Consider the following 27864-nt stretch of genomic DNA (forward strand, 5'->3'; position numbering starts at 1 on the left):
TGTGTTTTTGTTCATGATAAAATGTTCAGTGAAAACAAACCTGTTGTCGTCCACGCAGAAATCCTGCTGCACAGTTTTGACTCAGGAGTTGAGTCAGCGTTTGAGAATGACCAACACAAAGAGAGACCAGGACACTTCAGACAAGAGCAAGCCATGAACGCTTCAACGACATCAGTGACACAGCAGAGTGACTTTACTGTACATTCAGAGGTGCTAGCTATTATTATTATATCCCAAGTTAGAAAATGATATATATTTTATACATATTAACAGATTTAGATTTGATACTTAGTAGATTACATTTTTTATTACGTAAGTTTACATTTAAAATGGTTACATTTAAATTAAGCTACATTCAATAAAGGCGCCTTTTCATTTTAATCTTGATTTGCATTAGATCATTATCATGCATTCCATGCTAAAACAGTATAGAGAAACAGAATTAAACATTTTAAGGCCACTATTATGTTTAAAATATTAAATGCTAAGATCTGTTTTGCTAATAAACGGTAAGGACTGGAGACATTGACCTTGAAAGAGTTAAATTCGATTTTATGTTAGTTCTGTAAACCTGTGCAAATGTATTACAAGAAAATTGTCTATAAAAGTCAAATATTGACTAAATATTGACAAAAAGTCATGCAAATACAAATGACAAGTAACATATTGAGGTTGTTTTGAATTCAAACGTGGGGAAAGATTTACAAAAAAAATCACCTCTTTGTCTTTGTCAAGAAAGAGCTATTATATCTGGCATCATGTATATTAATCAATTAATAAACATGCTCTAACACCACTGTGATTAGATTTTTTATTTATTTTTACAAATATATGTGTAAACATTTTTATAAATACACATAAATGTAACATATGTACATGTGATCAGTTCAGTCTCTTGAGTCTTCCCAGCAGGCACAGGACATCAACATGACGTCAGATTGACATTGTACCCCAATAATGTGGGACGTTGCTTTTTGGGTGGAAAGAAAATCAGGTTGACGTCAGAACCTTGGATTTTGGTCACTTTCAAACGTAATCTAAACACATCAACATCTAATGATATTACAGCTTGACGTTGTGTGGACATTATTATTATGACGTCTATCAAATGTAAATAAATGTCAGTATTTTACATCAATATGATTTTGGTTCAAGATGTTGGCTCGATGTTAGATTTTGGTCACTTTCCAACACAACCTAAAATCAACCAAAAGTCATTTGACGTCGTTATTGGATGTCAAAAGAAATGATGTCGTTAGACACTGGCTAGACATTGAATTTTGGTCACCTGACATCATGACCTAAATCTAACCTAATATTAACGTCTTATGACATTGTGTGCCTGCTGGGTTACAATTCAAATGAAAATAAATGCAAAAGTCTGTGAGTTCATACAACTCGCATTCATACTATATAGAACATACTTCAAATACTCACGTGCAATTTCAGAAGCAGCTCTAATGTAAAATTCTAGGTTGCTTTTTAGAAAAACTATAAAATGTGAATACATGAAATATGGCGGCATGAACATTTACAATACCTTTTCCAGCATTCAGACATGGAAAACCTGTTACGCTTTCTGGATATTCATTTACACAACCATTTTCTAAAAAGACATTTTGGAGCTGGGTTTCAAAGTGCAAGCTTTTGATAACAATAAAATGATAATTTCTGTAAAACTCTGTAAAAAAACACGGTAAAAGCTTCAGTAAAAGTACTAGAGAGTCTAAACAACAGCACTGGACTACAGGACCGTATGCGCTTTGGTGTGTAGTGCTTCTACACAAAGTATCATCGCCAACTAATGGCCTGACATGCATAATGCAGCGCTTTTAGCTGCCATGAAAACATAGATTGCTTAAACAATGTTGTCGTCTATTTTCCAGATGCAAAAGTTGTACGTTTAAAGGGTCACGGAACAACAAAACACATGGTTTGAGATGTTGACAGTCATATATATATATGTCCCACATGGCTAAAAACACTATAAGGACAAGTTTATTTTACTAAAAGGTGAAAATTGGTTGTTTTTGCATTGAGCAAATTCGTTCTTCCGATTTAAAAAGAACTTTTGAAGCAACGTCATGGCGATGCCATCATTGTATAAATTCCAGCATGGAGATTGGCTGTCTGTACCGGCTGGTACAAAGTGATGTCAATGAGTTTTCAGCACATCTGTTCATTAATTCATTAGAAAAACTTGGTTCAAATCAATCAGTGCACTCTATTGTGAATGAGACACAACTTTATTAATAGGCATGATATAGTTTCGAAGACTCCTTTAACCTGTTATAGTATTCAGAGAGATGCAACATTCTGTTGCCAACCGTAATCCAAACAAGTAGAAGAAGAAGAAGAATTGTTAGGAGGCATGGATCGTCAGTGTTGCTTTTATATGTGTCGCAACAAAGGTTTTGTTTCAATTTCCCCGCAATGAGAGCACAGCTCGCGCGTAGATCTTATAGTGGTCTGCTAACACGCAACCAAAAAATTATTATTATTTTTTTTTTACATGGGACCTTTTTGCATCTGGAAATGGTAAAATCAGAATTTGCCACTTGTCTTCTTTTACAAAAAGATGCGGCTCCAGTCTGTGTTGATTGTCCTGTTTCTACAGATCTGGTAAGTGTGTGATCAGTGTTCTTTGTTTATGTCCGTTAGATGGCAAAGTCAGTTTGTATCATAAGCAGAACTCTTTCAGTTTTTAAAGACATACCTTAGTCAAAATTATATACTTACTAAGTTTACAGTAATATCACTACAATATTAGGGACTGAATATCCTCCACTTTCACACAGCTCTCAGATCCACTGTATGCTCTCCGAATCACTGTCTATCTCTCCTATGGCTGTGTTTGTGTTGCTACTGTGAAAATCAGCTCATGCGAATACCGAAATTTCCCTTTTCATGTAAACACTTCCCTCTTTCGCCACTCGACACTCCCACCTAAACAATGATAGACTCACCCACTATCCTGACGCGTTTCATGGCCATTTAAATATGTAAACATTAAAACCCTAAGTTTTAAACAAGACTTTTGTACAAAATACAAATATTTATATTTCTTTTACACAATTGCATTTCTTCCAGTTGCATATGTCCACATCCGTCACAGTAGCTGTGGTGTAGAATTTTTCTTTATTCTGTATGCTTTCAAGTGCATTTTTTTCTACAATGTTGAAGAATCTAAAACAAAACAGTAAGACCAACATTTTTAAAAAGTGCTCTAAACGTATTAAACACAAAAAATAAGCATTAACATAAAATCTACATTTATTTCAAATCCAATAATTTAGAAACAGCATTTGGCACTTTTCTCCTTACCTCTGAAAAACAGTGGCGAATGGCAGCGAATCTCCTGTATTTTCTGCTCAAACAGGGCATTCATTTCCCTCTGCAGTGTGCCCATTGTCTGCTGCTGGTTGTCAGGGAAACGGCATGGCAGAGTACTCAGGTCAAGGCTGTCCAAACTACTTAGGCTGCTTGATTCACTCTCTGCGATGTTGTGATTATTAGGAACGAGGTCGTTTGCTGTGGTGTAACTGCACTGTGGGAGAAAATACTGGTTGATGGGGTCTCTCCTTATGTGACCAGGGGTATTTGGAGGAGAGGTGGGACGCCGTCTTGGCACGCTTTGTGATCTGCATCCTTTCAATAGGGAATTTGGCGTGCCTTTATCATTCATGCGTCTGTTTAGTGCTGGGGTCGCTGGGATTGACAACGGCTGCCACCGAGGGTTAAGCCTAGCATCTAGAGAAGATCTGAATTTATTCTGGGGCACCAACGTGTTTAATGTTCCCCTAGAAGGATCTAGTACTCCATCAGGTATTGGGTGGAAATTCAAGGGGTCAGGTACTGAATGGATCATTTTGGACATCTCAGGTTTTTGTTCTGAATGTTCATTAGCTGCTGAGATCTGCCTGGACAAGCACTGTTCATTGAGTGTTGGAGCGGGGCTCTTCGGTATGTCTGTAGACTCAAACTCTAGTTTAGATGAAAGAGAATCATTTTGTTTTGACTCTGTGTTGTCCTCAAGGTGTGAAAAAGTCTGAATGTCCAGTTCGGAGCTGCTGTGTGAGTCGAATGCTAAGTTGGTGTAGTCCACCGCTGCTCCACCAGTGTATGGGATGGAGGAGAGGCGGCGCCGCGGCTCATGAGATCCTTCTGGCTCCTGAAAACTGACCCTATGGGCTCTTTTGAGGGGTTCGCTTTGAGCTCCTCTGAGTAAAGATGCAGACTGGGAGGTGCTCCTGCTGTCCTTCGAGCTCACATCATCACTGTAACGTCTGTTGAGAAAGTCCTCTTTGGTGTAGCATTCGACCTTCACCACTTTCGATTGGTTCTTCCCACTTTTCCGGAGGAAGTTTGGAGCAAAAGACTTTCGTGTGCCATCTTCAGAGGTCTGCATAAGGTTTTTCTGGATTAGCTGCTTCACTGCATTGCTTGATTTGACCTGGTCATGAATAGATCCAAAATGATTAATGGTGATCAATAAAAGCTTATATTAACTAACTTAAACACTGACAATAGTTGAATTTAACGAATGTTGTCATTTTATTTTCATTCATTTATTCAATTCATTGCTATAAAATAAAACAATTAGTGAGGAAACTATATTCAGATATTATAGACATTTTTCATGGCTGCTGCATGGGGGGCACCATAGCAGCGTATTCCAGTAGGATGCTTAGAATTTCCATTTAGAGCGTTTACAACTTGTTAATCTTAATCCGAAAATGGTTGTCAAAACCATTTTGAGTAGCTTAAGGAGTGTTTTTGTGATTCACAACTTTGACAGTTTTGAAAGGTGTGTGTTAAAGACGTTATACATCTTTCAGATGTGGTTCAAGCGCGAGAGTCTGCCGTCAGATAAGATGCTCAAATATAGCGTCTGTACCCGACGTGTTAGCTGGTATACTGCGCTCAGCAGGCTCTTCAATGCAAAGACAGACATCACATGCAATACAACACTGCATTATAGAGCAAATTATATTAATTTCATTAAACTTAACAGGTATGTAACGTATGTTAGGTAAGTAAAGGCATGCAATTTGCAAGTAAATGATCACTTTAAAGGGCAGAAGATGTTGTCTGACCTAAAGAGTAAATGATTCACAGCGGTTGTTTTGAATTCCTATTAGATCATATAGGTGGCGCTGATCGACAGCAGTATTATTTGAAAGACATTAAAAGCAAGTAAAATAGATAAAAACTATAAATTCAAAGCTGTCCAAATGTGACTGTTTATACGCATCAATTTGCTCATCAGACATTCTTAGCATGCTCCTTACGCATACACGCAAAACATAATGGGTAATTTTTTATGAAAAAGGTCTATCCGCTTGTTAAGTGCGACGCCACATGAAGCAGCTTCCGGGTCCAAGCACTCTATCAAATTGTATAGGGAGACTCATCAAACAGTAATAATAGAATCAGATGCAGCTGACAACTCCCATGACAATTAAACTACGCCTTTGTTTGTTGTAAATGTGCTCCCTCTAGTGGTGAAAATTACATACATTTACATTATACAACTTATAATGTAGCAATGAAGACTTAATATACAGAATAACGCTGTTATTAGTATTAGTGATGTACAATATAGGCCAATTTTTAGCTCCAGTTAAACAAATCGGCAATCTATAATTTCAATTTTAACATTAAACTGCTTCCACAGTTTATATATAGTTATAAAATTAGTTATAAACTAATTGTTTATTTATTTCTGCAAACTTGTAATACATTTTCACCCAAATAAAACTAACGTTTGACCTTTATAGAAAAAAAAAATTCAGAAAACAAGTTATTGGAAAAATATCTCACATGTTCACTGCTGCTAGGGGGCGCCATTATTATACTGACTAATTTTCTGTGCAGCACTGACAATACAATTCTGTGAGCATGCATATTTTTCTGTGTTTGTGAGAGAGTGAGGAGAAAGAAAATATGCCCTTTTCATGAAAACAAAAAGAAATTTCACTGAAAATGAAGCATATAGTTCATCACATATGTCCTGCCTTTGTTACATTAGCTTGCTTGCTCTTTGTCCTTGTGGGGTTTTATTATTTTGTCGTAATGACATAAAAAAATTGTGATGCAGTGAAAACATGCATAAAACTGCTTAAGCAATGTGTTTTCCAAAAAAAGACTGCACATCATAGAACATTCATTGACCAATCAGACTCATCCCTCCTCTCTACTATAAAAGAAAGTTACCTTTCCTGTGATGTCATTAACAGCAACATGAACAAATATTGACGCTTCTTCCATTCCTTCTAAATAGACATGTCGATAACCTGTGGATCAAGAAAATAATATAATATAAGGCTGAGTGATTGAATTATACTATATTTTGCCTATCCAATAATGTCTCTGGATTGACATGTAATTACCTGGCATCATGCTTTTAAACGATATAGTTCGCTGTCCAATAAAGTCTCGTCCAATTGGATCGTGGTCCCAAACCATAAAGCGTACTAAGGCAATCTGAGGCATGTGCAGCGTAAACACTAGAGTCTCCTCCCACGTGGGGTTAAAACCTGATCATACGGCATTAAAACATAAACATTTTACAATTGAACCAGTAACTTACTACAATACATATAAAAAAAGATATCATTTAGACAACATAATACAATGTGTGTAAATATCTGTTTATTGAACTTTCACAAATATTTCAAGATAAATGTATAGGAGAATAAATATAATGTATATTATTTAGTATTCAATTAATCACAATTAATTTAAATTTACATTGATGTACAATATAATGAGATCTGATTCATTTTTCCTGAGTAATAAATTACGGCTTGACATTTTAGTCTAACAATATTTCATACAGCATAAATAGCGTTAGTCATATTTATAACAACATTTTTTATTTTGTTATATTAATCTTTTATTAAAAGACTCCAAGGATCCCAGTGCAGCGACAAAATTCTAATATTAAACCTTTCAATGGACTTACATGTAAAATAATATCTTTTAATTTGATACAGCGCTTCACAAGTGTGATCAAAGACATATGACTATCGCATATTTAACCCTCTGCTGTTCCTTATTTGGGAATCACACTTGTGGTTTTAGCCGGTCAAAAAGGAACGAATGCCTGTAAAGTATCCTCTGTTTTTTTTTAGCTAAACCAATCAAATTTATTTTTTGTTCAATATTTTTTTTAATCATTTAGAATTTTTAGAGATTTGAGGTCATAATTCATACTTATGCAGTAATTAATATCCATTTTTTCATTAAAAACAATGTAAGTTTTCATTTTCTTTTCGGCTTAGTCCCTTTATTAATCAGGGCTCGCCACAGTAGAATGAACCGCCAAATTATCTGGCATATGTTTTACGCAGTGGGTGCCCTTCCAGCTGCAACCCAGCACTGGGAAACACCCATAGACTCTTACATTAACACTTATACACTACAGCCAATTTAGCTTATTCAATCTACCTATAGCGCATGTCTTTGGGCTGTGGAGGAAACCGGAACACTCAGAAGAAACCCATGCCAACACGGGGAAGAACATGCCATCTCCACAGAGAATTGCCAACTGATCCAGCCGAGGCTCGAACCAGCGACCTTCTTGCTATGAGATGATAGTGCTATGCACTGCTACCCACTATTTTTTTTAACAACCATTTAGCATGTTTAAATCATGACCTCAAGTTTAGTGTGTTCACATAACAAATGCCAGCAAAGTCAAGGAGTTTCAGACAACTCCTGTAATTCAGATTTTTTAAATGTTAAAAAAATATTTATTTTGGTCTAAAATGACTGAAGACTACCAGAGGGTTAAATAACAACATTACAAAACTCAAATATGCATTCTGCAAAACAAATTATACCACAATCATTTTACAGGGACCACTAAAGTAACTGCAAGCTGTGTTAGCACAATCTATCTTAGTACTTACCATTGTCATCCACTACTCTTGTCTGTTGTTTATTGCAATCAATGGGCAATCCAATAATCTCCACTTCAACAAAGGGATCTATGATCTGAACAGCGAAACATTCAATCTCAGAATGCTTGTCGTGTATCATTTCCTCTTTTTATTTCCATGTAAGTGCACTCACCTCTCCTCTGTCCCCTAACATAGAGTCTTTTGGCTTGGGCAGCTGCTGGCCACTAATAATCTTGAGCACTAGCTGAGATTTCCTGTGTCCAAGCAAAGGGTCTTCCAGCACTGGATTAAAGGCACCTGAGGACAACCATTATGTGTGGTGAAAATTACATTTCAAAGAAAATACAGCATCAAACACCCAGAGAGGCCGTCTTACCTTTACACATGCATTTTGGCTTCAGAACATAGCCGCAGTTTCCATTCGCCGCAAATTTGGCCCTGTTCAGCTGCAGCATACGGCCTTCTGTTTGATAGTTGAGAGCGACTGCAAAGATGAAACAACATTTCAAACAAAAGCACGTCACCACTCTGATGTAAAAGAGGCAGAAAGCCATTTTTGCCAGTGGTGATTCTCTATCGGCGTTAAAAATCAAAGTCATCACAGTTTCACTCTTAATTTAAAGAAATAGGCTTTGATGATAAGCACACACATAGAAAGCTGATATGTTGCAGTTTATGCAAATTACTTGAAGGACATAAAAAGTCATATTTCGAGTTCACATATATAAAATGTATCTAATATATATTAGCTATATATAACTACAATTGTATATATGTGTAAATATATTTAATTTAAATATAGCGCTTTTACAATGTAGATTGTGTCAAAGCAGCTTAACATAGAAGTTCTAGTAAATTAATGCAATGTCAGTCCAGGTTTTTTAGATTTGAAGTTCAGTTTAGTTCAGTTCAGTTTAAAGTAGAGGTCTGCATTCCCACGGCTGTACCGTGGGACCCTACCAGATTTCTTGCAGCATGGGAATAAATTTCATAATAAATTGCTGGATCGGTTGGTAACTGGTGTAATTAGCGGGCGGTCTAACAAAATCTGTCTCGACTCCCGAGCGAGCATGCACGCGTGTGTATGTGTGTAAATGAGAGAATGAGTATGAATGTGTGAATTCAAAATTTAGTCCCACACAGATCTCTAGTCCAAATACCAAAGGGCAAATCCATCTAATCCTTTCTAAGATGCGCAGCTCCACAAATCCAAAACCATGCAAGCCAGTGGTGACAGTGGCGAGGAAAAAACTTCACCAATTGACGAAAGTGAAGAAAAAAAAAAAAAACTCTAGAGAAACTAGGCTCAGTTGGGCACGACTATTTCTCCTCTGGCCAAACTTCTTGTGCAGAGCTCTATTCTAGGTGCCGGAGGCTGAAGAATATTGGACATCCATTAAGGAGAAGCGGCAGTTGTGAGTAGGTCACCGCCGGGTGTTTAGGCTGGCCCACGAGATCAATGCAAAAACTTGTCTGTCACTGAGGTCTCATGTGTCACTGTGGTCTTATGCTCTCCACTCCTCCATGACTGCCACAGCATCTGCTCAAGATACGACCTGGTCCAGAATTATGGATACCTCTAGAAGTGCTCTGTGGTTGGCATCATATATGGCCATAGAAACATAAACAAGTCCACTAAAGAAGGTCGAGCCGTCTCATTTATGGCTCCTAAGCTCTGGAATAGCCTTCCTTATACTGTCCGAGGCTTAGACACACTCTCTCAGTTCAAAACAATATTAAAGACCTTTTTAGTTAAGCATACACACAGTGCATCACGTAACTGCTCCATGCAAGTGAGTGGGCTTGACAAACCACTCTTCCTTTTTTAATATTCCAGGGACTTTGTTAGAAATATTTCTATTTTCTATGTTTCTATGTTTGTTTCTATAACTTCTATTTTCGGTTATAGCACTTCATTTTTCATTTTGTTTTCCCTTATTAATAAAAACCTTCATTTCAAAACTGCATTTGATGATCTGAATCATTAAACTGTGACAAACAATCAAATAAATGCGAAATTAGTATGGGATAAATACTTTTTCACACCACTTGTTTATATAATTATATCTAATACATAATATATGTACATATTTGAAAATATTTCATAATATATGTACATATTTGTACAGAAAATATGCAAGCAGCCATTTTTGCCGTAATTCAAAATATATTTTGGATATAAGATATTTGATCATTTATATGATACACGTAATTTACTTATATTTCCAGGTATCATTTTTCTATATGGGTGCAGATAGGAAATCATTTATAATAAATGATAGAAAGAGCTCATTCCAACCTAAATGGCATCCTGCGTTCCAGAAAGGCTGAGGATTGAAGTTACTTGAATCCACACGGTAGTTGGAGGGATAAACTCGTAAAAGTTGCCGTTGATTGAATCGAACTAACTGCGCAGGCTTCAGCTGGAGAATCTGATTGGTTATGCTTTCGTTTAAGGAAGACACTTGCCAGCTGGACAAATATGCTGAAACACAAATCACATTTTTGTCAAAACCGAGACTTTTTTCATTTTTTTCTGTCAATTTATTAGATTTGTCTTACCTTGCGTTTCGATATCATGAACACGCACTGACTTGGTGTATTTGACCAGATCAGAGAGGGCACGAGAAAGTCGCATGGTTTTTCTTCGTCTGCAAACATTTATGTAAAACATGGAGCATCACAGATGTGCACGGTAACATTTTACAGATTATAAAAATGTGTATGTTAAAGTGTAAAATGTATGAATCAAAACATTAAAAATGTAAGTTGGTTAAGATACCTGAGCATATACAGAACAAAGTATATTAGATATAACAGGACAAATAGCATACTAAAACACAATTAATGCTAAATTTCACTATGATGATGTGCTGCATCACGTATAAAATAAAACCTAAATAAGCAAATAAAATATTAATATTATTTATATAATACATTATTTATATATATATATATATATATATATATATATATATATATATATATATATATATATATATTTATTTTTTAAAGTAACAAATATATCATGCTTATTTATTTTAGATTTTGATAACAATATTGTTAGTTACAATCAAATTTCTTATTTTAATTTAGTTAAAATATTACACATCTGAGTGGATGCTGAACACTGGTGGTGGTATGGAGAGACCACTCTCATGACTGTGAAGCGCTTTGGGTGTATGGCCATAAACGATAACTGCACTATATAAATACACATTACATTACATCACATTACAAGTTAATTTATCAAAACAATATTTTTAAATTTTATATTATTTTTCATATTTTTGAATTTCACAACAAACTTTACTGTAAATGCAAAAATATTTTACATTTATTCATTGTAATATATATTTTGCAGTTGAAGTCAATATTAATAGCTCCCTTGAGAGATTTGTATTATTTTCTAATTATTTCTCAAGTGCTGTTTAATGGAGAGATTTTGCCACACATTTAAAACACAATCATTTCCAATAACTTATTTATTTTGTCTTTGCCATGATGACAGCTCATATTTTATTAGTTATTTTGCAAGATAACAGTATTCAGCTCAAAGTGCCAATTAAAGACTTAATTAGGTTAGTTAGGTTAAATAGAAAAGTTAGATTAATTAGGCTAGTCATTGGACAACACCAATTTGTTTTGCTAAAAATATGGACCTTAAAAATTTATGAGAAAACTTTCATACCTCCAACCAAACTAAAAAAAAATAAGACTTATTCCAGAAGAAAAAATATAAAAGTAAATACTGTGAAAATGTCCCTTCTCTGTTAACCATCACAGATCATAGGAAGGCCAGAAATTTAGTTTTCAACTGTATATTTTGTATTTCTTGCAATACTCACTTGCCATAGTTGATGACCTGTTTATCGTTAGTGCTTGTGATCTCTGGTTCAGTATCAGAGTCACTCACGATGGGTTTCTTTTTTACCTTGACCTGTTTTTTCTTCTGAAACACAGATGTAGAAACCTCAAAATGCTTTTCTTCATTTCTTTTACCCAATTTCACTGGTCTAAAGCCATTTGCAGACCTTGCGCCTGAAGCTGCCCATGAACTTCCTCCGTGAGCGTTTCTTTGATTCATCTGCCGATGCAGACTCTGGCGCTCCTTCTGTGGTCTGTAACCCAGAACACAAACCTTTTTTAGAGCTTTCTTCACACATTCAAACTCAATGACTTACAAATTTCGTCAAACAAACAGATTTACACAACATTTAACAATAAAAGATACAATATTCAAACAATACATAAGAAAGTAAAATGTTAAGAGATAAATACAATATGTAAATAATAAAAATAAAAAATAAATGAATAAATAAATAAATAAAAAAAAGAGTAAATGAATAAAAAAAAAATACTGACCTTCTGTTTTAATCGAAATGAATCTAATCCTCTTTAATTTAACTCTTTCTTGTAGAATTTTTGTCTTTACAATAATCTATGAAATGTTGCCAGATTTTATCAAATTTGTCTGGTTCCTTTTTTAAGGAGAATCTGATTTTCTCCATTTCCAAATGTTTCACTACATCCCTCATTAGATGTATATACAGTTGAAGTCAAAATTAATCGCCCTCCTAAGATTTTTTTATTCTTTTTCAAATTCCCAAATTATGTTTAACAGAGCAAGGAATTTTTCACAGTATTTCCTATAATATCTTTTCTTCTCGAGAGTCTTTTTTTATTTTGGCTAGAATAAAAGCAGTGTTTAATTTTTTTAAACCATTCAAGGTCAAAATTATTAGCCCCCTTAAGCAAAATGTGCTGAAAAAAAAAACTTCTTTCTGTTAAACATAAATTGGGGTAAAAATATTCAGGGGGGATAATAATTCTGACTTCAACTGTATGTAGGAGCAGCTTTCTGTTTCCTGTTTAATAATATTAACCTTCATGCTTGTAGACTGACAAATGGAACTGTATTTTGTTCTGTACAGTTTTTAGCTATCTCAAAATCAGTAATGCCTAGAACTGCCATAAAGGGATCTGGATCTTTTGGCTTTTGACATATTCTTGAAAATATTAGGAAAATAGACACAGACATTTTTTGATGTAGACACTCCAGGGAGAACATAAAGTGATTATAAAAGTAGGAAGCATCTCACATCTCCATTAAGTTGCGGCTCTTCCTCCTCATCCTCTTCTCCGCTGTCTTCATCAGACACGTCCCCTTCATCAGCATCAGCGTCAATGTTTGCTGGCAGTTTCTTGCCCTGAAAAGCAGCTTGGTACACTAAATTGTTGTGCTCTCAAATGCACTCAGTGTTTTTCATAACCCGTTAAAACATATTGTCTCACCTTGACAAGTATTTTGCCTTTCAAATCCTCTGGAGATGGCAGACGTCTGGACTCGTTTGTGTTTATGTTTGACAGGTCCACTTTGTCCTGTAGCACTTCCATGAGGTATTGAGCCATTTTCTTCTGCTGAGGCACAGTGCAGTGGTTCTCTATAGAGAGTATCACTGGGAATCTGAGAGTGAATAACAATTGATAGATTATAGTCATCATAAGAAAAACATTATATTATATTCTGTTATATCGGGGGGGTTTAAACTCTATGGCATAAAAATTGCCTTAAAGGGCACCTATAATGAAAATCAACTTTTGTAAGCTGTTTAGACAGAACTGTGTGTAGGCATGGTGTTAACACAGTCATACTGGAGTGATATAAGCCCAACAAGTCTCTTTTTTAAATTTTCTGATGTTAAAATAGGACCCAAAACCCAGTGATTTTGAGGTCCACCACAACTTGACGTGAAAGTGTTGTTTTCACCACCCACTAAATTGATTCACAGGCGCCAGGTTTCTATAATTACCTGTATACACAACAGAAAATTTTTTGCAAAAAGCTGGATATATAATAAAATAAAATAAAATAATAATAATAATAAAATATCTATTACAACTCTCTGGGATTTTAAAAACAGAGCATGTTTGTAATAAAGATTCTGTCTGTGTGTATGTACTGCAAACATTTTTGTGAGACTCATCATGTCAGAAAGACTTGAATAATCTCCACCACAAATACATGGAATAAACTTACTTGTTTTTTTTTTTTTGCTGTATTTTAGCATCATCCGAGTCTGTCTCTGTCACTAGCACAGTTTATCTAACGCATGATGGGAAGCAGACACGCAGGTCGGAGTAGTGGGCGGGGCAAAGCAGCTCATTTTCATTTAAATCCACAGGTTACAAAAACAGCTACAGTATACTCAGACTCCAAAAAGGGCAGTTTCTGGAGGCTACAATAAATAATCTGATGGGTATTTTGAGCTGAAACACAAACACATTCTGGCGACACCATAGGCTTATCTTACATCTTGAAAAAAGGGGTAAAATAAGTGCCCTTTAAAGAATATACGTAAATAAATATGACTGATAACAGGCAGGGTTGGGCAAAATTACATCAAAATGTATTTTTAAATAAAATACCAAATTACCTACGTTTAAATATATCACAATAACCCACAAAATACAGCAGACATACCATCTATCAAAATAAAATGCTATAAATTTCATTGTATCAAAATAAGCTACAAAAATACAGCAGGATTACCATGCATCAAAATAAAATACTCTATATTTAATTGTATCAAAATAAACTACTGTATTACTAAAATTACTGTAATTCTAAAAGTCATGGGATTCTGGGCTTGTCGAAAGATGAAACTTAGTCAGAAATATAATATTTTTTTGACCTGTTCTAATTACAAAAAACACATTGTATGACAATTAAAATATTTATATTTGTGTCCCTGGACCATAAAACCAGCCTTTTGTTGCAATTGCAATAACAAAAAATACATTGTATGAGTCAAATGATCTATTTTTCCAAAAATCATTGGAATATTTTGCAAAAAACATGTTCCACGAAGATATATATCGCTAAAAAATCAAAACTCAATTTTTGGTTAGTAATATGCATTGCTAAGAAGGTTATTTAAACAATTGATTGTTTTGAATCCTCAGACTAGTTATATAGGTTTCTCAGTCAAAAACTATCCTATCCTAACAAACATCAATGGAAAGTTTATATTTTTAAGCTTTCAGATCATGTATAAATCTTAGTTTGAAAAAATTGACACTTATCACTGGTTTTGTGGTCCAGGCTCACATTTGTCACTCACTGAGTTTTGGCAAATGCGTATTTGTTGATTGTCTCAACAACATCCTTAAAGAGGATTTTTGAGGTAAGCGTGTATCCATGATGCACAATAGGTTCACCATCAGGACCATCCCAGCAGTCAACTAGACAGAAAAAGACAGACAGTGTCAGCTGTGTGATAACATATTCTATAGGGCTGCACAATATATCAGCAATAGTCACATCGCAGGATATACAATGTGTTTAAGTTCAGTTTTAGTTTATTCCTTAGTGGGATCATAGTTCACTGGGAACCTTAATAGAGTGAAAGTTTTTCATTTGCTTAATTGCTTTACTTTCGAAAGGAATAGTTCCCCCAAAACGCTGTCATCATTTTATTGTTGGAGCAATGTGTTAATAAAGTTATTACTCCCTAATGTTATAATAGCATTGTAATGTTAGAGCAATGTGCTAATAAAGTTCCATATGAGTACACAGTGGATTCACGTTTATTATTATTATTATTATTATTATTATTATTATTATTATTTCAACCCCCCGGTCCGCAGTAAAATTGTCACGCGTTGACCGGTCCGCAGTTAGAAAAAGGTTAGGGACCACTGATTTACTAGTCATTTTTCACTTGTTCCAAACCTGTTTGAGTTTCTTTCTTTAATTATGCACAAAATAATATATTTTAAAAGCTGTAACAATTGACTTTTCCTAATATAGATATCAATGGTTACAGGTTTTCAGCTTTTTAAAAAATATTTTATTATATATTAGACAGAAAAAAACTCATAAAGGTTTGAAACCACATGAATCGTGGGTAAATTATCATTTTAGAGTGAACTATCCCTGTAAGATGTAAGATTTCAAGTGCAGTTGGACCATTTGTGTATAAGAAATTGCAACATTTGTAGTTTTAACAAAGATTAATTGTATTTATTTTTTATACAATGAAGACTATGCAGTTGCCAGTTGCTTGCTTGGTTCGGGACTTTTGGAGCTGTGCATTGATAGATTTGCTTTTCAGTGTTTAGACTTTTGGCAGTGAAAATTAAACCCCACTGAACTGAACTGAACTAAAATCAAATAATCAATTCAGTTCAATTCAATTAATGTTTATTTCTATAGCTCTTTTACAATGTAGATTGTGACAATGTAAAGCAGCCTAACATAGAAGTTCTAGTAAACTTCAACTCAAAACTGGACTGAAACAGTTTCAGTTTACTAGAACTTCTATGTTAAGCTGCTTTGACACAATCTACTATGTAAAAGCGCTAAAGAAATAAAGATGAATTGAATTGAACTGAATTGATTATTTGATTTCCGTACCTGTATACAGTTAGACTCTCCACAAAACCACAAAACACTGTTTGTTTAATTTATGCAGATTAACTGTCCTAAGAAATAATCCCTACTATTATAAAGTTATGAATATCTATAAATTATATAATATAAAGTTATAAACTACTGAACTAAGTAATCTTGAACTTGAACTAAGTCATCAGGTTAAATGATATCCATATCACAATATATTTAGAATAAATTAAAACCAGATTAAAACCATGTTGCCAGATATGGCAGACTTTTTCCAAACCAAAAGCTGTCCAAAACCCACTCAAATTCACAAAAAATATTAGATTTTTTTTTTTAATTAACCTAGTTACTTTAACAGTCATATTTTTTAATCTTAATGTTGTGTAGATTACACTACCTGTTAGACTATGTTTTACTTTTGAAATGAGGTAAAAAATTGTCCCATTTGGTGTTTTAAATTCTTTTGAACATTATTAGGCGCTTGTCAATCAAACAGCGCTTCTATGTTTGTTCTTGCTGTCAATTGCAGGAAAAAAGATAAAAATGTCATGATAATCTGCTGTGAGTTTACCTAAAGGCGCTGCGTGATGTGCATGCACACGAAGGTGAGTCAGATTTTGTTATTTTAATACAACTTTCTTTCGCCTCCTCTTGCAGGTGAGCCCACGCGGTTTGTGTTATGCACTGGTCACTACATTCTAAATGCATTAGGAGTGCACAATTATGTGTTGTTAAAAAAGTTGCATATAAAATTTACGTTTCAAAACCACCCAATTTTGTAAAAACTACCCAATCGGACGGAAAACCGCCCTATCTGGCAACACTCGATTGAAATGTCACTTTTTTTCTAATACCGCACAGCCCTAATATTCCATTTAATGACTGTAAAAATGAATGCTACACTTTAAAAAAAAAATTTCCTACCTTCCACACAGCGACAGCCCATCTGAAGCACATACGCATACATGTCAACCCGAGACTGAGACAGCAGCTGATCTCCAGTCAGGTAAGTGTTGTGCGAAGACGCGATGTAGTAATTTGTAAGCGGCTGGGTCATGTCCTGATTTACTTGGTAGTGTTCTGGGTTAAAAATGTCTCCTGCAGGACTGCGCATGTAGTTGGTGAAACCTTAGAATGAAAGAAAAAGAAAAGCTCAAGATCAAGTTTTATGAATACTAAACGCACATCATGATTTTGCCAAGTCTGATGTGATCCTGGAGTAACATCTATGTTGATCCAGGAGCATCATTTTTGTTTGAAAATGCATCCCATACCTATTCTCTATCCCTAAACCCAACCATAACTGTAAATATTCATATAATCAGTGTTTACAACAATCATGTAGAAGCGCGTAAACCTAACCGTGGACCTATACTTAACATAAGTGGTAAATGTGTCCCTTCATTCTGATTGGCTGATTGGAATGTTGTTTCAGGATCAACATAGATGTTAATCCAGGAATATGTCCCCTTGGTGAAATCAGGTTGGTGATACTGCACAGATGTAGCTGAGGAAGAGTCTCATACCATCAATACCCAGCACCACATGACTTTGGTTTTGAGAACATGGCTCAAACTGGTTAATGATCATTTTGCAGTATTCTTTGGTCACATTTACCATCTAGAAGAAAAAAAGGATATCAGCAATTATAAAAAGGACAGTTCAAGTGGCATTATATTTAACAAATAACTGTGTGGCGGTACGCAAAATGAATCACACCAGCCTTTTGCTCGCTTTCTAAGAAGCGCTGCAGGCCGTTCAGGTCCAGGTGCTCTTTGTGGTTGCTGTAGCTGATCATCAGTAAATAAAGATCTCGTCGTGTTGAGATCAGTTTGTAAAAGGTGCAGAATTCCTCAAATGTCAATGACCCCTGGTTTTCATCAGTGTCAGCCTCCTGTGAATGCACATTTATGGAAGCTTAACTTCACACATATTTCATAAAATGTAATGTGCATTTTGTATAAGGGTTAAAAAGCAATCTGCCGTATATTGTAACTGTCAAAGCCAGTCCACGAACACAAGCTGACTGGGCATCTGAAAAGACTTTTGCTGCTTGTTCAAACTACTTATTTAATATGAGTTGAACCAACACAATTGTTAAGTTTTTTGGGGGGACAACTTAATTGTTTTATGCTCAATCCACTTAAATTTGTAAAGAAAAAACATTTAAGTTAACCTAATCATTTTGTGTTGGGACAACATGAAGGAAATGTGTGGAATTTTTACAGTGTAGTTATATGTGTCACGATTAGTGTGTGATCGATGTGTACCGACTACAATTGTGTTACTTTATGAACTACATTTCCCATCAAGCACCTCGCACACTCCTTTTTCCAAATCTCCAATGATTACACACACAGCTGATAGCTGATCAAAGACCAATTACATGTACTACATGGACTACTTAAGCACCATAGAGGCATTCATTCCTTGCTCAGTATTGTTCAATGTCTTTGTTCCTAGGTTTTGGTCTGTTTGACTTTTGATTCTTGGATTGTGACAGTTTTTCTGCCTGCCCTGACCTTTGCCTGTCTCTTTGATTACTCTTTTGCATTGCCTTTGCAATTTGTTTTGTTCCTGTTTTGACCCCTGCCTGCTGACTATTTTCTTAAAATAAAGCTGCATGTGAAAAATGCTTGTATGAATCTGCAATAAACTTGAGGATTTTGCTATGCTAATTTAGAGACAATTTGGTCCATACAGATAATCAAAAACATTCTGGGAGAAATCTTATCAAGGTTATTTTAGTATACGAGAACTAAAAGACACACTATTGGTCAAAACATTTTTTGTTAACTGAAATAAAATAAAGAATTCATAATAAATGATAAACTACAGTACAACAGTAACTGAAAAAAGCCAACAGAAATAAAATAACAATTCTCAAAAATAATAATTGTGTTCAGAATTAAAAAGCACTCATTCTGTGTCGGAAAATTAGCGGCTGTTTAGTGAAGTACTTGAAGACACTTTTACAGATAAACACATTTTCTTTATTTGAAAATAATATAAACTAGGCATCTTTACATCCATGATCTTTAAAATGAAGATGCTTGTCTTAATTCTTCATCATTTTCACTTTTAGCCCTTTAAGTTGCAATTGTGTGGGTTTTGAGCTCAGTGTCTGTTCAAACTATTAATTTACATTTATTACAAAGCGGTCTGCACAAGAGTTCATGTGAATTGCAAATTCTGCTTCGGTAGACACTGGATGTGTTCAATTAACCAGAATTTACAGTGGCCACGAGAGCTTAACATGCTGCAATTTAAAAAAATACATGCCATTACCAAAAATGTCAGCAAATAAAAAAAAAGATCTTCATTTATTTGAAGTGCTGCAAATCCTCACATTGCAAACATGTTAAAAAATCAGCTGCATTTTATCACAATGCAAACAATTTACGAAAGGATGCTGCATTTTCTCACAACACTTTTGAAAAGCATGCAACACAATGGAAATGTTTTAAGTGGACCCAAAACAGACTCTGCTGTGCCGTGACTACTGCTCAGTGAAGTTGTAGATGATCTTTAAAAGGTGAGTTTTGTGTTTGTTTATATTAACATTCTGATTTCCTTGTCTTTTTTGTATTTTATTACCCTAAATAACCTAGGTTGACGAAGTGGCGCAGTAGGTGGTGCTGTCGCCTCACAGCAAGACGGTCACTGGTTCGAGCCTCGGCTGGGTCAGTTGGTGTTTCTGTATGGAGTTTGCATGTTCTCCCTGCGTTCACGTGGGTTTCCTCCGGGTACTCCAGTTTCCCCCACAGTCCAAAGACATGCGGTACAGGTGAATTGGGTAGGTTAAATTGTTCTTAGTGTATAAGTGTGTGAATGAGTGTGTGTGGATGTTTCCCTGGGATGGGTTGCAGCTGGAAGGGCATCCGCTGCGTAGAACTTGCTGGATAAGTTAGTGGTTCATTCCACTGTGGCGACCACAGATCAATAAAGGGACTAAGCTGAAAAGAAAATGATTGATTGAATAAACCATAACCTAAATAGCCGGGTCAGTTCCTTATTTTACAGCAAATTTTTAAAAAGCACTGAACTAAAAACTAAATGAAAAATGCAAAACCATAAAAACCTTGATGGATGCATATTACAAATCCTGATTACAAAAATCATTTGGCCTTCAATATTTTATGCATAGTTTAATAGAAACCGATCCCTAATAGTCTGAAAGGCCTTTTCAGAAAAAGCTTGACTGCAGTTGGCAGTAATATAATACATATCTAGTGAAGTCAAGTGAAGTGAAGCATAAAAAAAAATTCTCGTATTTTTGCAAACATTAACAGATTGACACTGACAGACACTTAGCATGTGTTGAGGTTTTTTTTATTTCATTCAATGTTTCGCTTGTACTTTTAGTGAAAGTAGTGTCATGGTATTTGTTGCAGTAGAAATGTATGTCTCCATTAAGGATTAGAGACACTAAAACTAAGACCTCAACCAGTTTCAGACAAGGCCATCTGTTCAGAGCGAACCATATGTTACATACTCACTCAGAACACTCATTGGCATCTTATCTAATGGCACTCAGAAAGTCTTTTAAACCAATATAACCTGCCACAGGACATTAGTAAATAAAGACATTTCAGACAACTTTGAGGTTTTAAAGTCAGCAGAATCAGACTTTTCAAAAATACCCAGTTAGCAGAATATGTTAGATTTTTTTATTTTATTTAGCATGGCTTACTAAGTTCACCTGTTCACAATAGCGGCCATGTCATATGTATGCAGACTGTTGAACTGATCAAGCATACACTGTTCAAAAATTTGGGGATTCTGAGTGCATTAAATTGATCAAACTTGACAGAAAATATATAATGCAATTTATATAATGTCCTAAAATAATACATTCTGAAAGCACAGCTTTCGCATGTGTTTTTTTTGTTTTTTTTGTTTTGTTTTTTTTTTACAGCTAGAGGGTGGGTATTTGCAAAAGAAAATGAGTGAATCCAGCCAAAATTATGTTCATGAATGAAGTATTCAAAACTTATTTTCCTGGTAATATGAAGCAAAGTAATGGGCTTTTAAAAACAGGAAGCGCACCACACTGCATTTTTTGTTGACAAAAAAAATCTTGATGTGCATTTTTATGTCACTAGGGCAACAACGAAATCAGTGTATTGTGCGTGAGTGTTTCTGTTGATATTGCTATTATTGTTAATATTGTAATATTCAAGATTTGTCATACAGCATCTTTTAAAATCTCCGTAGTCATCTTGACAACACAAACACTGCAGTCACCTCAACGAAAACCCACCTCTGTTTTAATTTGATTGGAGAATGAAAAAGACGAGACTGACGTTATGCACTTTTTTCACTCAGAGCTGACATTTTTTTCAACTGAGAGTGCACAGCCCACAACAGCAAAAAACATGAGGTGCAGTAGGCGGTTAATAGGGCGCATAAGCAGCGCACAAAATGCTTGCGGCCATTAACCATTTAAATGATGCAAAAAGCATGTGATCGACTCCTGAGGCTCAAAGCTGCTGAAACAACTGCTGAAGATTGATGGGTTTTTATTATGCCACAGTCAACAGCTTCTGGTTCTTCTGGTCATTATTATTAACATGCTGATTTATTATACTAAACACATTTTAGGTTTTTTTTATAAACATAACATATTAAAGCATCTTTGATGTTTCCCTATTTTCTGTAGTGCCAAACTGAAAATCGAGAGTGTGACATCCTTAACATACAGTGGCAGAGAGAGCTGAAATGTGCTGAAATTTAGGAAAACACATGCAATTACAAAAAAACGCCAGCAAACTAAGAAAAGATCTTCATCTGTTTGACAGCACACATGCTGCAAATCCTCACAATGTAAACACACTTTTAAAAACGTGCTGCATTTTCACACAAAGCAAACAATTTATGAAAACGCACTAAATTTTCTCATTACATTTTTAAATATCATCGAACGCAACGGAAATGTTTAAAGAGGACCCTAAAATTTGATGGACTCGACTATTTAGGTTTTTGTTATTTAGGATAATAATATACAAAGGACAAGAGAATCAGGATGTTAAAATAAACAAACACAAAACTCACCTTTCAAAGATCATCTACAACTTCACTGAGCAATGATCACGGTACAGCGTGCCACTTTAGCTCTCAAAAAATACTCAGGTCCTGATGAAAACCATGTGGGTTGAAATATTGTCCAATTAAATGTATGTTTTGAGAGCTAAAGTGGAAGTGTGCTGATTTTATTTGACCTTTTCTACTGTTTTTGGCTTGATTGAGCACCTGTCTTTAAGATTTTTCTAGATGTGCGGACACTGATGATGTTTTTCTTTTTTATAAACCAATAAACCTTTGAAAAAACGCCAAATCAAGAAAGAAACAAAAAAATCAAAAACACATATCAACCCCCAATATTTGTGATTTTTAAAACAGTATGCTAAAACAAAAACAGAGTTTACAAGGATAAAGCTGCTCAGTTTTTAAACCAACTCAAGGAATGATATATTATAATTATTTCTTTCTGTTACTTAGATTTCTGCACAAATACACTACGTGAAGTTTATTTATAAACTAATTTCGAGAGTATCACTTGCTTATGATTGTTCACGGCGGGTCCTACATTAGCTTAAGATAGATTCACCTATCAGATGATTCCTAACTCACCATAAACAACCAAAGTCTCTCATCTTAGAATCTTCGTCTAAAAAAAAATCCCCCCACCCACCTTTACTCCCCCTCCTTTTAGATAGGCGTCACAGTAACCCAGTGATTAGCACTGTTGCCTCACAGCAAGAATGTCCCTGGTTAAAGTCCATACTAAACCAGTCGACATTTCTTTGGGAGTTTGCTCGTTCTCGTACATGATCACATTTTACACTTTTTGTTTAAAGACTTCTTGCCCCGACTACTTTCATAATGCATTCTGACAAGTTGTATAATGAAATGTACCTGGAACATTTCTCTGACTTTCTGCTTTGGGAGGTTCACGTTGAGCTTGTGAAGCAGCTGCAGGACTTCTCCAATGCTCAGATTTCCATCTCCATTTTTGTCTGCCTCTGAAAAGGTCTGTCTCAACCATTTGCAACAGTCTGTAAGGAAACCTCCGCACCTCAATACAGAACAATTTGCACAAAACTAAACCAGGCCACATGAGGGGGCTGTGTGTGGATTTAGTCTGCCTCTATGACAGACAGCCCTTCTCCCTCAATTAAAAGGATATTGATCTCGTGTGCGTTGCCTTTTTGCCAGACTGTCCTCGTCACTAATGCCTGCCAGGAGGTATTTAAGGCCAGTGATCCAGGTCCGTGCCTCTTCTCCATTGGTGGAAACCAAGTCAAGAGACTCCACGTGGTCTCCGTGGTAAATACTGAAGCAGCAGTTTGGATCAAAGTTATTGTTGGCAAATCGCCTAAAGACCTCGGTTCTCATTCCTTCACAGACCTCATGGATAGAGTCTATGGTGACTGAATAAAACAAGAACAGTGGAAGTTTGATCATTTTTTCAGGGGTTTTCGGTGACTCTGCAATATGATAATATACAATCAAGCCCAAAATTATTTATATCCCAGGAGTTTGAATAATTTCAGGCTTAACTGTATATGATATGGACAAAATAAAAAGTCTGTTGTTTCAAATTATGTTCTATCATTTATTTTGTGGTCACAAAATACATTGTTTACAGTAATAGTTTTTCAACATTTATATGATAGGTAAATATAATATTACATGCAGACAGAATGCAGGCAGAAATATAAATAACACTATTGTAAGAAAGTTGCAATCCTGAAAGTACAAAGTTTACATTTAGCATTTTATTAATTAATTGTATTTATTTCTATTTATTTTTTAATTTTATATATTTATTTATTTTATGTTGGACATGTAATCATTACTTTTGAAAGCTGTTTTATTAATATGTATTTTATATTTTTACATTTTTAATAATACATTTGTCCTGATATTTTACATAAAGTGACAAATGTAATCAAATAAGATTTTTTTTGAGTATATACTTTAAAATGTAAAAAAACAAATGGTTCTTTGGTTTATATAGTTAAAGTAAGAATTATTAGAACCCCTGAATTATTAGCCCCCGTTTATTTTCCCCCACTTTCTGATTAACCAAAAGAAGATTGGTTTAAATAGTTTAAATAACTCATCTATGATTTATTTTATCTTTGCTATGATGACAGTAAATAATATTTTACAAGATATTTTTCAAGACACTTTCTCTTCTAGAAAATTTTGTAACACTGATAAATTCAAAATAAACTAATAACAGACTTCATAGGAATTTCCCATTTGCATTGAAAAGCTACTTAAACAGTGTTGGAATACTGTGTCCCACAATGAAATGTGCATGCTTTTACTCTTTAGTTACCAGAATGTGAAGCTTTTAACCCAATAAATATAGTATCAGTCAATATTTTTGTGATGTTAAACTATTTTACACTCACCATCTTGCAGTGTGATGTGATCATGTGACAAATCCACTGAAGTCATGTGATATTTTCTACTCTAAAATATATTCTGCATTTCATAATCTATTTTCTAATATTTTTTTAAAAGAATGAGTAATGTCTATATATATTATAAATAGTTATACATCACTTATTTGGATTTTTGTCATAAAAAATGTACAAAAACAAAGTTTAAACATTCAAAAACCCCATAAAATTGTAATCAAATGTGGATTAGGTCAAAATATTCAACACATAAACTCTTATCATACACTCTCAGAAATAAAGGTACGCAAACTGTCACTAGGGTAGTAACTTTACAAAAAAAAAAACAAATTTGTACCCAAAAGGTCTATATTAATACATCTAGGGTACATATTAGTACCTAAAAAAAGTACAAAAGTGTTCATCTTAAAATTTGTAGGTACTAATATATACATTTGAGGTACCAATATGGACCCTTTAAGAACAAATGTGTACCTTTTAAAGAGGTACCACCCCGGTGACAGTTTGCATACCTTTATTTCTGAGAGTGTAATTTATGTATGATCACACTGTTTTATCAAACTATCTTTTATCAAAGAAATTTTTTGCTTCATTCATTCATGTATGCATTTGTTTATGGATTTATTTATGCAGTAATCCATGAGCAATAGGCTAATATGCCATAAACATCTCCACTTTTTAAAAGAAAAGCCATGTACATTAATTGCAAACTAATATTCAATGCCCCATTAAATCACATAACTTATTTTAATAAGCACTAGACACATATCCTGCCAGCACATAAACAGATTTCAATCTCACTCACTTTTTGCTCTCTCATGTTTCCTTGAAGGCCTCCAGCGGATACAGGACTTGTGCTCATCTAGATAAAAGAGACGCACCAGAGCCTTGGATTTTCCTCTCAGTTTGATCATTTGAGAGCCGGCCTGCATGTTGCACATGCATCTCTCCACTGCGAAAGAGCATTTTATTAGTAGTATCTGGCTGCAAATGTGATATCAACACACTGTAAAAAATATATGAATAATATGTCATGAAAGCATATGCTTTCAGTGTTTCAGGATTATTTTAGTCACATGCCATTAAACTTTTAAGTGTTTTAGGTCATTAATGTAAAGTAAGAAGCAATTATTTGTAAAGTTAATTTGACTTCAAAACAGCCATCCATTTTTTACAATGTAATAGGAGTGCACTTTTAAAAGAAAATCCTTTTAAATGTCAGTTTAATTGTCCAAGCAGACGTATCAAGTACCATCTCAATCAGATTACCCAGCTGCGTCACACACACATACACTTAAAGCGTTCCATAGCCGTAAGAATTTTTACTATGTAGAAAGTGCATATTCTATCCTCTTACCCCTACCCCACCTTTAAATCTGACCCTCACAGGAAACAATTAGCATTTTTATATTTTCAATACACTTCATTCTGTGTGATTTCTGAACCCTTTTTCACATGGGGACAAAACAATGTCCCCACAATGTCAAAAATGTACTGGTATTGATATATTTTAAATGTCCCCACAACGTAAAGAATACAAGGCACACATACACACACGTAGGTTAGTAAGGGTGTTTACCGCGTGCTGGCAGCCTGGCACATATCATGGAAAATACAACAATGATTTCTTACAAGGACAATGTCTTTTTAAACATTCAGCAACATAATTTGTTTGAATTACTACAAAATATTAATAATATTTCAGGATTTACTGAAGATTTACTACGTCTTTTAGGAAGGGGTTTGAGTAAAATGTTAATATTTGTCATTATTATGTTTGGTTCAATCTACTGTGGCGATCACTGATAAAACAGAGACGAAGCCGAGGGTTAGTGAGTGAATGGGAAACAGTTATTTTGAGAATTTCCTTTAGAAAGGGACAATTGGCCACAAAGTTTTCACTTGTTCTGAAATTCAACAAATATAGTTGAAATGCTATTATCTTTTTTGATGTCTAAAATGTCAGAATGACATGTTGATGTACCAGAAGTCAACAAAGGTTACTTTTATCGGTCACTTCAGGCTATGTTTTCAAAACGTTGCTTTGGAGGAGCGGATCAAGGACAGAGGGGTCATGTGACGCAGCTACTCAGTCTAATCTCCAGGGATTGTTTGTTTCCATATGCTGTGAGGTGCATATCTTACACCGGCCAATCATTTAGTACACAGCCATTTCAAGTTCACTCAGAGTAACACTGCATAAACTAACAAATTACTGCAGTAAACATCAAATTCAACATAGTAATAGGCCTATATACTTCTGGAAATATAAAAGTGCTGGAAAGTGGCTGATTTAAACCAATCAATGCTATTATATTGTGTCATCTGTCAATACATTTATATTCTGTCATATTTTATGTTCTGTTATCATTTAACCTAGCCTACTCCACTTGTTCTAAAGTTTTTCAGTTGCCTTTGACTTCCATTGACAGTTATTTTCTTCCAACTAAAAGGATGTCAACGATGTTTCCAAGTTACATGCTTCAATGTCTTCTTAAAAGTCTGGTACCGCTTGAGAGTGTGTGCTAAGTGAAGTTTCAATTTATTGAGTAAACTATCCCATTTAAGCACCCTTAAGTGTCTAAATGCTTACCAATCTGGCCCATTCTCCACTTTGGTGAGGCGACGATGCTTCCCCCTATCCAGAAAAACTCCTCCGCCAAACGCGAAATCGCGGCTTTCTGCCACAGTTTGGGTGAAGTCATGATGGACGGAGAGGCCGATCTGAAATTTGTGTTAGGTCTCCGGCCGGGACTTGGGGGCCTCCCGGCGAGCGACGGTGAAAACAAGACCGGAGAAGACGGTGCCATAGCTGGAGATGAGTTCATTACTGCGGGACACTTGTGTGGTCATAACCTGGACCTGTGGGCATGTTCCTCCATCCGGTGGTCACTCATAAGGTCAGCCCTCGTCCGTCCAGCGGGACAGGTGTTACTGAAATGATGAGCCGACACTTCTCAGTGTACACGAATGCTTTAATTCCAGCTGGCACCTCTTCTGGACTGATCCTCTTAGCGGCCGACCCTCTCTCTGGTCCATTGATATCGCGTTTTCTTCAGATATTCTTCAGGGTTTTTAGTTGTCGTTGTGGCTGCAGGTTTTCGGGGAATCTGGGACG

The 27864-nt window shown here is 35.1% G+C and overlaps 2 protein-coding genes across 2 annotated transcripts in view; one reads left to right on the forward strand and one right to left on the reverse strand.

Moving 5' to 3' along the window:
• The window catches only part of grik6 (glutamate receptor, ionotropic, kainate 6), a 17636-nt gene extending 16840 nt beyond the window's left edge, over positions 1-796 (forward strand). The window contains exon 11 of the mRNA XM_087273740.1: positions 59-796. Coding sequence (XP_087129866.1) covers positions 59-157 — 99 coding nt within the window. The 3' untranslated portion in view covers positions 158-796. The remainder of the gene's footprint in view (positions 1-58) is intronic.
• plch2b (phospholipase C, eta 2b) lies at positions 388-27574 on the reverse strand. Its single transcript, XM_087273743.1, has 21 exons — positions 27340-27574; positions 25552-25698; positions 23502-23744; positions 23230-23360; positions 18035-18205; positions 17838-17931; positions 17236-17439; positions 15032-15152; positions 13203-13374; positions 13010-13117; positions 11942-12028; positions 11756-11859; positions 10470-10558; positions 10207-10392; positions 8284-8391; positions 8080-8204; positions 7917-8001; positions 6393-6539; positions 6217-6296; positions 3325-4453; positions 388-3186 (listed from the first exon to the last, which is right to left on the reverse strand). Exons 1-21 carry the CDS (start codon positions 27572-27574, stop codon positions 3170-3172), a joined length of 3783 nt encoding a protein of 1260 aa, XP_087129869.1. The 3' UTR covers positions 388-3169.
• Between the last annotated feature and the right edge of the window lie 290 nt (positions 27575-27864).

Source organism: Danio rerio, chromosome 11, assembly GCF_052040795.2.
Source record: "Danio rerio strain M-AB ecotype USA chromosome 11, GRCz13ab, whole genome shotgun sequence".
Taxonomy (NCBI): domain Eukaryota; kingdom Metazoa; phylum Chordata; class Actinopteri; order Cypriniformes; family Danionidae; genus Danio; species Danio rerio.

Coding starts and splice junctions, on each gene's coding strand:
- plch2b (XM_087273743.1), bottom strand. CDS start 27,574: ATGAACTCATCTCCAGCTATGGCACCGTCTTCTCCGGTCTTGTTTTCA. Junction 15,153..17,235: donor GGGCTGTCGCTGTGTGGAAG/GTAGGAAATTTT, acceptor TTTTCTGTCTAG/TTGACTGCTGGGATGGTCCT. Junction 11,860..11,941: donor TGGGCAGCTTCAGGCGCAAG/GTCTGCAAATGG, acceptor TCTGTGTTTCAG/AAGAAAAAACAGGTCAAGGT.